This window comes from Pezoporus flaviventris, unplaced genomic scaffold (assembly GCF_033815535.1).
Source record: "Pezoporus flaviventris isolate CSIRO_AGI_PZ_B2104156 unplaced genomic scaffold, CSIRO_AGI_Pfla_v1 ptg000010l, whole genome shotgun sequence".
In the NCBI taxonomy this organism is placed as follows: Eukaryota; Metazoa; Chordata; class Aves; order Psittaciformes; family Psittacidae; genus Pezoporus; species Pezoporus flaviventris.
In genome coordinates this window covers 3,313,074-3,325,785 of record NW_026892558.1, presented here as the reverse complement: position 1 = coordinate 3,325,785, position 12,712 = coordinate 3,313,074, and the positions used below count along the sequence as shown (strand labels likewise).

Below are 12,712 nucleotides of genomic sequence, written 5' to 3'. Positions count from 1 at the left end.
AGACATGTAGATGTGGCACTGAAGGCCATAGTTTAGTCAGGGACTTGGCAGTGCTGGGTTAACAGTTGACCTCAATGATCTTAAAGCTCTTTTCCAACTTAAATGATTCAGTGATTCATTCATACTAAGCCATATCTTATAACACAGCCTGGTACATCCTCCGGTTTTAAATGTATGCCTGTTTTAAATGACAGACATTAGCACTTACCATTCCAACTGTCTCAATGGTCTCTCTAATCCGATCCAGGAGTACAGAAACAATCTGCGTATGGATGCTGGCAATTGCTCCCAGAAGTTCTCGACCAACTTTTGAAAATGTCTCTCTTGTAGAAAGACTAACATAAGAGACCTGAGAAAATGAGCATGAAGAAGTTACTGGTTATGCCTGACCTTCCTTGGCAGTGCAATAAAATGCCTTTTGGAAAATACAGAACCAAATTGTTCTTGGTGATTCTGAACAAGGTTGGTAAGTGCCCACATTAAAACTGAATCACTTTGGAAGATAACGAAATTACTATTTCATACCGAGCCAAAACTAAACACAGGAACACCACCACTGCACATACTAAATAAAAAGACAAAAAACCCCAAACAACTACTCACACATAAAAAAAAACACACAATGAATTTCAGAGCTGCAAGTTAGACTAGCATGAGAAAAACAAAACAAAAGTAATATATTTCTGTTCATTTGTTTTGTTCTAGCTTGGTCTATAATGAAGCTGGTTTTCCTCCCAGAAAAACACTCACTCTAGGATATTTTAATTCAGTACTAGATTATAAAGCTGAGAAATAGTACTTTATTAGTTATATGGTAGAACAGACTACAGAAACCATGGATGTTCCACATCTTCCACTGTTAGAAAGAAAAAAAGCACATTCATTCCTTTCCTGAATGTACCACTAATGTTACTCACCTCATATATCTCCAGAACAATTATTTTGATAAAATCCTCATCAACATCAGCACGTTTGGTTTGTGCCATCTGAGCAAAAGTGGTGAGTAGACAAATTTCTTCTGAACAGTTCATTGTTTTGAGATACTTTTCAAAATTTTCAAGGTGCTTTGGGTCTAGAAAGAAAGTGACATGAAAGAAACACAAAGAAGTATTACAGGACATATGTCATCAATATTCATACATCTATTCACAGCCCAATACCATAGAAGGTATCAGTGGCAAAGGAATTATCATCATTGAAGGCTCGTAAATTAGTATCCTCTCTTCAGAACTGGCTGCTACCAGCTTTAAGGTGCAAGAAACACCGTAATGTGCAGTGAGCCTATATGATTCAGTTAATAAGCTAGTAATTAATAACAAAAGCTAAACCTGCTTCAAGGAGAGCTGGAATTCATTTTTTGACATCATTTTAACTATGCAATGTCGATCAACAACAGGAAGAATCTCTCATCACCAACAGCTTGAATCTTTCTTTTTAACAATGTCATCAGTTTTAGCTTCCATGACGTATTGCAGCAATTAATTCACAGATTAAATCCAAATTACGTGAGAGGGTATTAGTTTTAAGCAGCACAAAGCCAGAAGAAGATTAAAAATAAATCCATCCAAACACAGTAGAGAGGTTTTGATCAAGTTGAGAGACTCTGGCCATTCCACATACCACGAACTCCAGCAGCAATTAGAACTGGGGAGATCATTCTGTGCTGATTACAAATAAAAATATTTCAAGCATCTAGCTCTGGGCTTAGATTATGTCCAAGGATCATAAGGAAGAAGGTCTGTTTCAGTCTTCCAAACTCAATACAAGAAAACTAATGAATGTGCTTGTTTGGAAAACATCTCTCAAAACAGAGAACTGAAGTTGCACAGGAGAGAAAAGCTAAGAGATGCTTTCACTTCAATTCATAGCTGGTTTTCTTTTCAAACTTGATAGTGAGATGTTGCCAAATGCGAATAAACATTTCACTCGTGTGGATGGGTGGGGTAACAGGAAGGTTGTTCAACGAAAACTGTACAGGACTTTAACATAATTTTTATTTTCTTCCAAAAAACTTTAAATAGGCTCAGTACAGCAAAACAAGCACTGAAAGCTGGATTTGAGGTGTAAAATGGTTTGCAGAGAAGTCTCCTTCCTCTGAAGCATAAGATATAGAATCCCAGACTGGTTTGGGTTGGAAGGGACTTTAAAGCTCATCCAGTTTCAACCCCCTGCCACGGGCAGGCACACCTTCTACTAGAGAATGTTGCTTCAAGCCCCATCCAACCTGGCCTTGAACACTGCCAGGGATGGGGTAGCCACAGCTTCGCTGGGCAACCTTCGTCTCAGCACCCTCACTAGGAAGAACTTTTTCCTAATAACATGCAGCAAACACTGTTTACAGTGATCTTATCACAGCAGTAGAATAAACTGGAAGTACCCAATGTGGCACTCCTCTACTTAAAATGCACAGACATGCTCAGCATGCTTCTGATTCATAGAATCTGACAGATTTCCATTGCTTTAAATCTCGAGCAACAGAGACCAAAATATGCTAATTCCTTTTTTGGCTGTGGTTAATTATCAGAGATAAGCAAAATTTGTGTAAGAGTATTATATAGTCTTCACCATTTACAGTAACGCCTTGAGAAGAGCAAGCCTGATTCAACCCTATGCAACACCCCTTCTATTACTGGGAATCTATTAAATCTTCTCTGTATTTGTCCTGGGTTTAGCAGTAGCAGTCAATTTTTCTCCTTCTTGGTAGCTAGTGCAGCGCTGTGTTTTGACTTTCAGCCTGGGAACAGTGCTGATAATACTGATGTTTTCAGTTGTTGCTAAGTAATGTTTACCCTGACCAAGGACTTTGTGAGGCTCATGCTCTGCCAGGGAGGAAGGGAAGCCGGGAGGAAGCAGAGACAGGACACCTGACCCAAGCTAGCCAAAGAGATATTCCATACCACAACACATTGTCCTGGGTTCAGCAGTAGCAGTCATGTTTTTTTTTTTCCTTTGTGCTAGCTGGTGCAGTGCTGTGTTTTGACTTCCAGCCTGCGAACAGTGTTGGTGAAGTCAATGTTTTCAGTTGTTGCTAAGTGATGTTTACCCTGACCAAGGACTTTCTGAGGCTCATGCTCTGCCAGGGAGGAGGGGAAGCCGGGAGGAAGCAGAGATGGGGCGCCTGACTCGGGCTAGCCAGGGAGGTATTCCATACCACAGCACGTCATGGCCGGGGTGGGGGGTGACTGGGAGTTACCCGGAAGGACACGGGCTTCCGGGTGGAACTCGTCTTCCCTGCCGGTGGTATCGTATTCTCTTCCCTTGTTATTTTCCCTTATCATTGTTGTAGTTGATAGTAGCAGTGGTGATTTGTGTACATTGGTTGCTGGACTGTTCTTGTCTCAACCCGTGGGAGTTGCACTCTTTCGATCCTCCTCCCCGTTCCTCCGGGAGTGGGGGAGAACCCCAGTGGGGGGGGGGACACGGACCTCGATTGTTGTCAGCTCGGCACCACTCACTGGGAGTGAGTGAACAAGTTACCTGACTGGGTTTAAACCACGACAGTTCTTTTTGGCGCCCAACGTGGGGCACAAGGGGTTGAGATAAGAACAGATCTGACTGGATTGGTAGTCACTCGTCACAATGCTGATTTATTGGCTCTCAAGGTTGTTCCTCTTGATCTCACAGTTTCAGTATATCATATCTTACGTCCATCCGGTATTTGCTGTATTAGTGTTTTTCAAGTGTGGGGCTTGGGCTAAGGTTTTTATCCCATTGTACTTTATGGTAATGACTTGTAATACAATAGAATCATTGATCATGAAACTGATCTGGCTTATGTTCCCAGTGTGGTCACCACCTTTATACTTTGGGAGGTATATGATGGAGGTGCTTAGCAATTACACATCTTTTTTCTCCTTCTCAGGTGCTCAACCTGTAAAGGAGACATCCTTTTACCCTCCTAGTCGTCCCCCCAGACCATTTACATTTGAGAGTTTTGAATTTTTTGAATGGCCTTTTAATGCTGTTGAGACTTGTTTGCTGATGGTGATGGGAATCACCATGCTAACACGCATACAGAGTGTGTTTTGCCCACTACTGATTTCAAGAGTTAAGCAGAGTCAGGTTTGGGTCTTGTCTGGGGTCAAACGACAATGTAGGAGGACCGAGAGATTTTCCCTGAGGCTGGACAGCCATGAGTGGCAGGGTGTGTGGGATAGTATGGGCAAGTATCTAGGTCAGTGGGCCCCTCCAGTACTTTGGAATTTCACTACCGAACAACTGCAAAATCCAGAAGAATTAGTAAAACACTTAAATGAGGTGTGTGGTCATTCTGGCCATACCAGAGATGGACAAATCACGGCAACGTGCTGGGGCTTGGCCTATGCTTACAGGGCCTTGTTCAACACTATCCAGCACCTTCAAAAGGAAAAGAATGTCGGCGGATTTGAGGGCAAAGTGACAGTCGCTACTCAAACTTTGGCTGCAATGAACTGCGCAGCTACCCCAGCGGCAAGTACAGCAGCTGCTCAAACTTCAACTGCAACAGACAGCGCGGTTACCCCAGCTCCAAGCACAGCAGCTGCACCAGCCCCAGCAACAAGTACAGTCGCTACTCAAACTTTGGCCTCAATGAACAGAGCAGCTACCCCAGCGGCAAGTACAGCAGCTGCTCAAACTTCAACTGCAACAGACAGCGCGGTTACCCCAGCTCCAAGTACAGCAGCTACACCACCCCCAGCAACAAGTACAGTTGCTACTCAAACCACAGTGATAATCACTGCAGCCAAACCAGAGGACCAATTCGTACCAATATCGGTTGCCCCTGTACGCAAGAGAACAAGCAAAAAGGAGGCAAAAAGGGTGAAGCGAGATGAAGAGCCAATGAATTCACCACCCGGTCCAGAATCTGATCAGGAGTCATCATCACATGACGAAGAAGAAGAAGAAGAGGTAACTTCTCGACCTCGGACCTCAACCGAGCTGCGGAATATGCGAAAAGATTTTACCCGTCAACCAGGGGAGCACATCATCACCTGGTTACTCCGATGCTGGGACAATGGGGCCGATGGTCACGAACTAGAAGGTACAGAAGCCAAGCAGCTGGGATCACTTGCTAGAGAAGGGGGAATTGACAAAGCAATCGCAAGAGAGAAAACGTCCCTCAGCCTTTGGAGGCGGCTCTTGGCAGCTGTGAAAGAAAGGTTTCCGTACAAGGACGATGTTACGAGTCGTTCGGCCAAGTGGACTACTATAGACAAAGGCATCCAGTCTCTGAGGGAATCGGCCATCGTAGAGATGATCTATCACATTAAGCCGAATAACGGGGATACACCTATAGATCCAGATGAAGTTGAATGTACACGACCCATGTGGCGAAAACTTACACGGAATGCACCGTCATCATATGCCCATTCATTGGCAACAGTAACCTGGAATGACATAGTACCACTAACAGTGGATGAAATGGTTCATAAACTCCGAGAGTTCGAAGACAACCTCACCCCTTCCATCATCTCAGCTGTGGAAAAACTGTCCCAGGACCTCAAACAATTGAGGGACGATCTATCTGATTTATCCAGCTCCTCACGTGTACCAACACATGTCTCAGCTATTAACAAAAGGCGTCCTATTGTTCAAGAGAGGAGATACAGGAGGTATACGCCACGGGGTACCCTATGGTTTTACCTGCTGGATCACGGAGAAGACATGACAAAGTGGGATGGAAAACCTACTTCAGCTTTGGAGGAACGGGTGAGTGAACTGAAGAGGGGAGCAAGGGCCAAGACTGATCGTCCCATGAGAGCTACGGCTTCAGTCTCTGGTGAGCAGTTTCCCAGATGGAATGGAAGAGCTGATTTTACTCCAGCTCCTGTGATAACGAAGAATAATCCCTTTCAACACGACTTAAGTGTCCAAAGCTGTGACGACCATTAGAGGGGCCCTGCCTCCAGCCAGGTGGAGGTAGGGGACAATCGGATTTACTGGACTGTGTGGATCAGATGGCCTGGCACATCAGTCCCACAGAAGTATAAGGCTCTAGTAGATACCGGTGCACAGTGTACCCTGATGCCATCAAGCTGTCAAGGGGTGGAACCCATCTATATTTCTGGAGTAACAGGAGGATCCCAAGAGTTGACTGTGCTGGAGGCTGAAATCAGCCTGACTGGGAGGGAGTGGCAAAAGCACCCTATTGTGACTGGTCCAGAGGCTCCATGCATCCTCGGCATAGACTACCTCAAGAGAGGGTACTTCAAAGACCCAAAAGGGTACCGGTGGGCTTTTGGTATTGCTGCTTTGGAGACTGAGGAAATTGAGCAGCTGTCCACCTTGCCTGGTCTCTCAGAAGATCCCTCTGCTGTGGGGTTGCTGAAAGTTGAAGAACAACAAGTGCCAATTGCGACCACAACAATGCACCGGCGGCAATATCGCACCAACCGAGACTCCCTGATTCCCATCCATCAGCTGATCCGTAGACTGGAGAGTCAGGGGGTGATCAGCAGGACCCGCTCACCCTTTAATAGCCCCATATGGCCAGTGCGAAAGTCTAATGGAGAATGGAGACTAACAGTAGACTATCGTGGCCTGAATGAAGTCACACCACCATTGAGTGCTGCCGTACCAGACATGCTAGAACTTCAGTAGGAACTAGAGTCAAAGGCAGCCAAGTGGTATGCCACGATTGATATTGCCAATGCATTTTTCTCAATTCCTTTGGCACCAGAGTGCAGGCCACAGTTTGCTTTTACTTGGAGGGGTGTCCAGTTCACTTGGAACCGACTGCCCCAGGGGTGGAAACACAGCCCTACCATTTGCCACGGACTGATCCAGAATGCACTGGAACAAGGGCAAGCTCCAGAACACCTGCAATACATTGATGACATTATTGTGTGGGGTGATACAGCGGAAGAAGTCTTTGAGAAAGGGAGGAAAATAATCCAAATCCTGCTGAAAGCCAGTTTTGCCATAAAACGGAGTAAGGTCAAGGGACCTGCGCAGGAGATTCAATTTTTGGGAATAAAATGGCAAGATGGACGTAGACAGATCCCCACAGATGTGATCAACAAGATAACAGCAATGTCTCCACCAACTAATAAGAAAGAAACGCAAGCTTTCTTGGGTGCAGTGGGGTTCTGGAGAATGAACATCCCAAATTACAGTTTGATTGTAAGCCCTCTCTATCATGTGACCCGGAAGAAGAATGATTTTAAATGGGGCCCTGAGCAGCAACAAGCCTTTGAGCAAATTAAACGCGAGATAGTTCATGCAGTAGCCCTTGGACCAGTCCGGACCGGACCAGATGTAAAAAATGTGCTGTATACTGCAGCTGGGGAGAACGGTCCTACCTGGAGCCTCTGGCAGAAAGCTCCAGGGGAGACTCGAGGTCGACCCCTCGGCTTTTGGAGTCGGGAATATAAAGGATCTGAGGCCAGCTATACCCCAACTGAGAAAGAGATACTGGCAGCCTATGAAGGGGTTCGAGCTGCTTCAGAAGTGATTGGCACTGAAGCACAGCTCCTTCTGGCACCCCGGTTGCCCGTGCTGGGCTGGATGTTCAAAGGCAGGGTCTCCTCTACACATCACGCAACTGATGCTACATGGAGTAAATGGGCTGCACTAATTACACAATGAACTCGAATAGGAAATCTCAGTCGTCCAGGCATTCTAGAAGTCATCATGGACTGGCCAGAGGGCAAAGATTTTGGAATGTCACCAGAGGAGGAGGTGGTGCGCGCTGAAGAGGCCCCACCATATAATAAACTGTCAGAAAGTGAAAAGCTGTATGCCTTGTTTACTGATGGCTCTTGCCGTATTGTGGGAAAGCATCGGAGATGGAAGGCAGCTGTATGGAGTCCTGGACGACAAGTTGCAGAAACTGCTGACGGAGAGGGTGAATCGAGTCAGTTTGCCGAGGTGAAAGCCATCCAGCTGGCCCTGGACATTGCTGAACGAGAAAAGTGGCCAGTACTTTATACTGACTCATGGATGGTGGCAAATGCCCTGTGGGGGTGGTTGCAGCAATGGAAGCAGAGCAACTGGCAACGCAGAGGTAAACCCATCTGGGCTGCTGCACTGTGGAAAGATATTGCTGCCAGGGTGCAGAACCTGGTGGTGAAGGTACGTCATGTAGATGCCCATGTACCCAAGAGTCGGGCCACTGAGGAACACCAGAACAACCAACAAGTGGATAAAGCGGCTAAGATTGAAGTGGCTCAGATGGACTTAGATTGGCAACATAAAGGTGAATTATTTTTGGCCCGGTGGGCCCATGACACTTCAGGCCATCAGGGCAGAGATGCAACATACAGGTGGGCCCGTGATCGAGGGGTGGACTTAACAATGGACACTATTGCCCAGGTTATTCATGAGTGTGAAACATGTGCTGCAATTAAACAAGCCAAGCGGTTAAAGCCTCTTTGGTATGGAGGACAATGGTTGAAGCATAAATATGGGGAGGCCTGGCAGATTGACTATATCACACTGCCACCAACCCGCCAAGGCAAGCGCCATGTGCTTACCATGGTGGAAGCAACCACCGGGTGGCTGGAAACATACGCTGTGCCCCATGCCACTGCCCGGAACACTATCCTGGGCCTTGAGAAACAGATTTTGTGGCGACACGGCACCCCAGAGAGAACTGAGTCAGACAATGGGACTCATTTCCGAAATAACCTTATAGATATTTGGGCCAAAGAGCATGGCATTGAGTGGGTATATCACATCCCCTACCATGCACCAGCCTCTGGGAAAATTGAACGGTACAATGGGCTGTTAAAAACTACACTGAGAGCAATGGGTGGGGGAACTTTCAAGCATTGGGATACACACTTACCAAAGGCCAACTGGTTGGTCAACACCAGAGGATCTGACAACAGGGCTGGCCCAGCCCAGTCAGAACTTTTACATATTGTAGAGGGGGACAAAGTTCCCGTGGTGCAGATGAAGAATTTGCTGGGGAAGACAGTCTGGGTAATTCCTGCTTCAGGTAAAGGCAAACCCACTCGTGGGATTGCTTTTGCTCAGGGACCGGGATATACTTGGTGGGTAATGCAGGAAGATGGGGAAGTCCAATGTATACCTCAAGGGGATTTGATTTTAGGGGAAAACAGCCAGTGAACTCAATTGTATGCCGTTGCCTGCTGTGTAATGCTTTTATAGCCCATCAACTAGATGTCTCCAGGTCACCAGCGACTGGCCCTGACTTCCCTCCAGCCATCATCCCAACAGAGAATGAACTTGGAACATCATGGACCGAATGGACTCAGCAGCATTATAGGGATTGGTCCATGCACTAAGAAAATGATCTTTTCCTCTTGGTCTGTATGTATATGGATGTATATATATGGGAGAGCGATGGTGTATTGAAAATGTGGGATCTGAGCACGACGTGAATGGTATGGAATAAGGGGTGGATAATGTCTTGGGTTCAGCAGTAGCAGTCATGTTTTTTTTTTCCTTTGTGCTAGCTGGTGCAGTGCTGTGTTTTGACTTCCAGCCTGAGAACAGTGTTGGTGAAGCCGATGTTTTCAGTTGTTGCTAAGTGATGTTTACCCTGACCAAGGACTTTCTGAGGCTCATGCTCTGCCAGGGAGGAGGGGAAGCCGGGAGGAAGCAGAGATGGGGCGCCTGACTCGGGCTAGCCAGGGAGGTATTCCATACCACAGCACGTCATGGCCGGGGTGGGGGGTGACTGGGAGTTACCCGGAAGTACACGGGCTTCCGGGTGGAACTCGTCTTCCCTGCCGGTGGTATCGTATTCTCTTCCCTTGTTATTTTCCCTTATCATTGTTGTAGTTGATAGTAGCAGTGGTGATTTGTGTACATTGGTTGCTGGACTGTTCTTGTCTCAACCCGTGGGAGTTGCACTCTTTCGATCCTCCTCCCCGTTCCTCCGGGAGTGGGGGAGAACCCCGGTGCGGGGGGGGGACACGGACCTCGATTGTTGTCAGCTCGGCACCACTCACTGGGAGTGAACAAGTTACCTGACTGGGTTTAAACCACGACACACATCATGCTGGGGGGGGGGGGGTTGTAACTGGGAGTTACCCAGAAGGACACAGGTGCTTCTGGGTCGGGCTCGCTTCCCAGCGGGTGGTATTGTATTCTCTCCCCTTGTTATTTTCTCTTATCGTTGTCGTTGGTAGTAGCAGTGGTGATTTGTGTTGTACATTGTTTGCTGGACTGTTCTTGTCTCAACCCCTGGGAGTTGCACTCTTTCGATTCTCCTTCCCATCCCTCGGGGAGCAGGGAAGGGGAGAGCGCCGGGGGGGGGGGGCCTCGACTGCTCTCAGCCCGGCACCACTCACTGGGAGTGAGTGAACAAGCTGTCTGGCTAGGGTTTAAACCATGACAGTATTGAACATTTTGGCTCCACTGACAAGCTGGTTTTATTGCTTTCTCTGCATAAAAAGCTTGGGTTTTCTCTTGATTTTTTTTTTCTTTTTTTGCCAGCAGATGATACATCACATAATTGCAAGCTCTTTTACAAGCTGTAAGAGCAGTGTTCTCCTCTAATCCTATTCCCTGCTGGTTTCGTCCTCAAGCCTCGCAACAAGCTCAAACAAGATAAATACTTCACAGGATACAGAGAACTCTTTGAAAGAGTCACCCTATGTTTGGAGGTGTGACACAGGATCACAGACGTATTTCACCACTAACTTTGCAAAGCTTCACATCTACACAGGAGCTATTTCAGTATCACTCCTTCAAGGTACAGAAAAACCATTTTGCAAGGGTCTGACATAATGATAAAATGAGGCATATAATTCTTCATTTGGGTTATCTATAGAAGACCTAGACCCCTTTCAGACACACAAGTTTCAATAAACACTGTGTCAATGTCTGCTTATAGCATCAGAACTTTTTTCCTGTTCTTTCTTTAAACACGTCACCTTTCTGTAAGTTTTTAACACGCTTTTCTGCTAAACAGCAATGAACCTGCAGGGAATTCAGTAAAGACTCCGTTTAGACCCATAATACAGCAAGGCTCATGCTGTAAGTGCAAGCTGTTTATGCTACTACCTTCCATTTCTGAGTAACATAAAAAAACAAAACTAGCAAAGGGCAGATCTCATCCCATCGTATGATGTAGGTCACTGGAAGGCCAAGTTTGACAATTCAGCTGTGATATAACCTTGAATGGAATAGAAGAGGCAATTCCTTGTCTTGCAATTTAAAGCTTGGAATGGGCCAGATCTGCATTCCACATCATGCTGCTCTTCCACATAGTCTTGTCTTTTCCTGCCAAGTCACTAAGTAGGAAAAGCTAAGGCGTAACTTTTACAGGCATATCTCCAGCACAGTGCAAGTCCTGTAAGCAGCTTGCAAAGTGATGGCAACACTGCAAAGATCAGACACTGAATGGGGGCTATATCGGGAACTGTGGGGAAACTGATAGTATTTAAAACAGGGACACTCCTGAGAAGATGTAGGTGAAGAAGTCTGGCATGAGCTTAAACAGACATGCATTTAATGATTGTAAAGAGCTGGGGAACTTTTTTCTTCTAGTATCTTTTATGTCAGCAAGGATTAAAGCAAACAGTCCTCCAATGATCCCACTGTGTAACTGCTTCTATTTTGTTTAGGCAGTTTAACCTCACTTTAACCCCTCTGACTACTGTTCAAGTGAAACAAAATGACTTTGATGATCTTAGACCAGCAATAATAATAAACGCCTCTGATGTTGTAAACCTCTTTGTGTGAGGGACAGAGAGACTGATTACTGCTCCAAACTGTTTGTGCTGCATGAATGATAATGACCAGTCGAAACTGTACCTCCAGACAAGGGTGATTTCACCCACTGGCACTTGGAAAGAGTCTACCTCAAGGCATAGTGAGGGTTCAAAGATACAGTGAAGAATGGCTTTCCCTAGACAAGTTTTGGGGGCAGAGCCTTCTCAAACCTGCAGCCTCTTCACTTGTATAACAAGCTGGGAGTTAGATCCTTGGCTAGCATAAATAACTTCAGTGAAGAGGTATTAATTTTATTGCCAAGGCATATTAATTTTATTAAAGCTTGTTCTGAAGTACTGTTAGCCATTCAAAGACAAATTTGTTCCATTCAAATTATCTCATCACTTTTGGTGGCTGACAGATCCAAGGGATCTCCAGACCACTCAAACTCAGTCATCAAACCACTCATACCTGCAATCCCAGTGTGATAGCATGCTTTGCAATTACCACAAAGTGCAGGAGTCTAGGAGAAAGACATGCTGTGGCAAGAGGAATCTTAGAAATATGCAGAGTAAACACAATGCTGAATTAAACTGACCTGATTTGCACTCATAAACAAGGTAAGGTGAATGCAATTATGCTGCAGCCATACACTAAAGGTCAAATGTCATTATTTTTAATTTTAAACACAAAACAGCAGTTGTATGGACCTGGGAGGCCATCCATTTAGCACAGCTTTACAATCCTCAAACTACCCACAGACTACAATGCATGAATGGTGGGGGGGAGAAACCAAGAGCGAGAGTCCCTCCCCTACTTACAGTCCATGTTTCATCAAGTTTGCTGTGTTTGGAAACATTATTAGTCATATTGTGTGATGAATATGAAGTTAATGTTAGGGCTACAGATGACTCAAATTCTTACTTCAAACATATTTCAAAACCAGAAAGAAGTAGGTTTCTTTTCAAAAGCTTCTGCCATTATGACTCTTTGGCTGCTGCTGCAGCATATGTCCACTGCTTCCAGACACAAGTGGTCATAAGCTTTGAGATGAAACATGCAAGAATTTTTCATAGGCTACAATATTAACTATAAATGAAAA

General features: G+C 45.6%; 1 protein-coding gene across 9 annotated transcripts in view; it reads right to left on the bottom strand.

The window, feature by feature from the left end:
• EPG5 (ectopic P-granules 5 autophagy tethering factor) overlaps positions 1 to 12,712 on the bottom strand; it is an 85,543-nt gene that overhangs the window by 39,822 nt on the left and 33,009 nt on the right. For all 9 annotated transcript variants that reach the window (XM_061450550.1, XM_061450543.1, XM_061450545.1 and 6 more), the window contains 2 exons: positions 918 to 1,072; positions 209 to 349 (listed from right to left, as the gene is read on the bottom strand). In XM_061450550.1, coding sequence (XP_061306534.1) covers positions 209 to 349; positions 918 to 1,072 — 296 coding nt within the window. The remainder of the gene's footprint in view (positions 1 to 208; positions 350 to 917; positions 1,073 to 12,712) is intronic.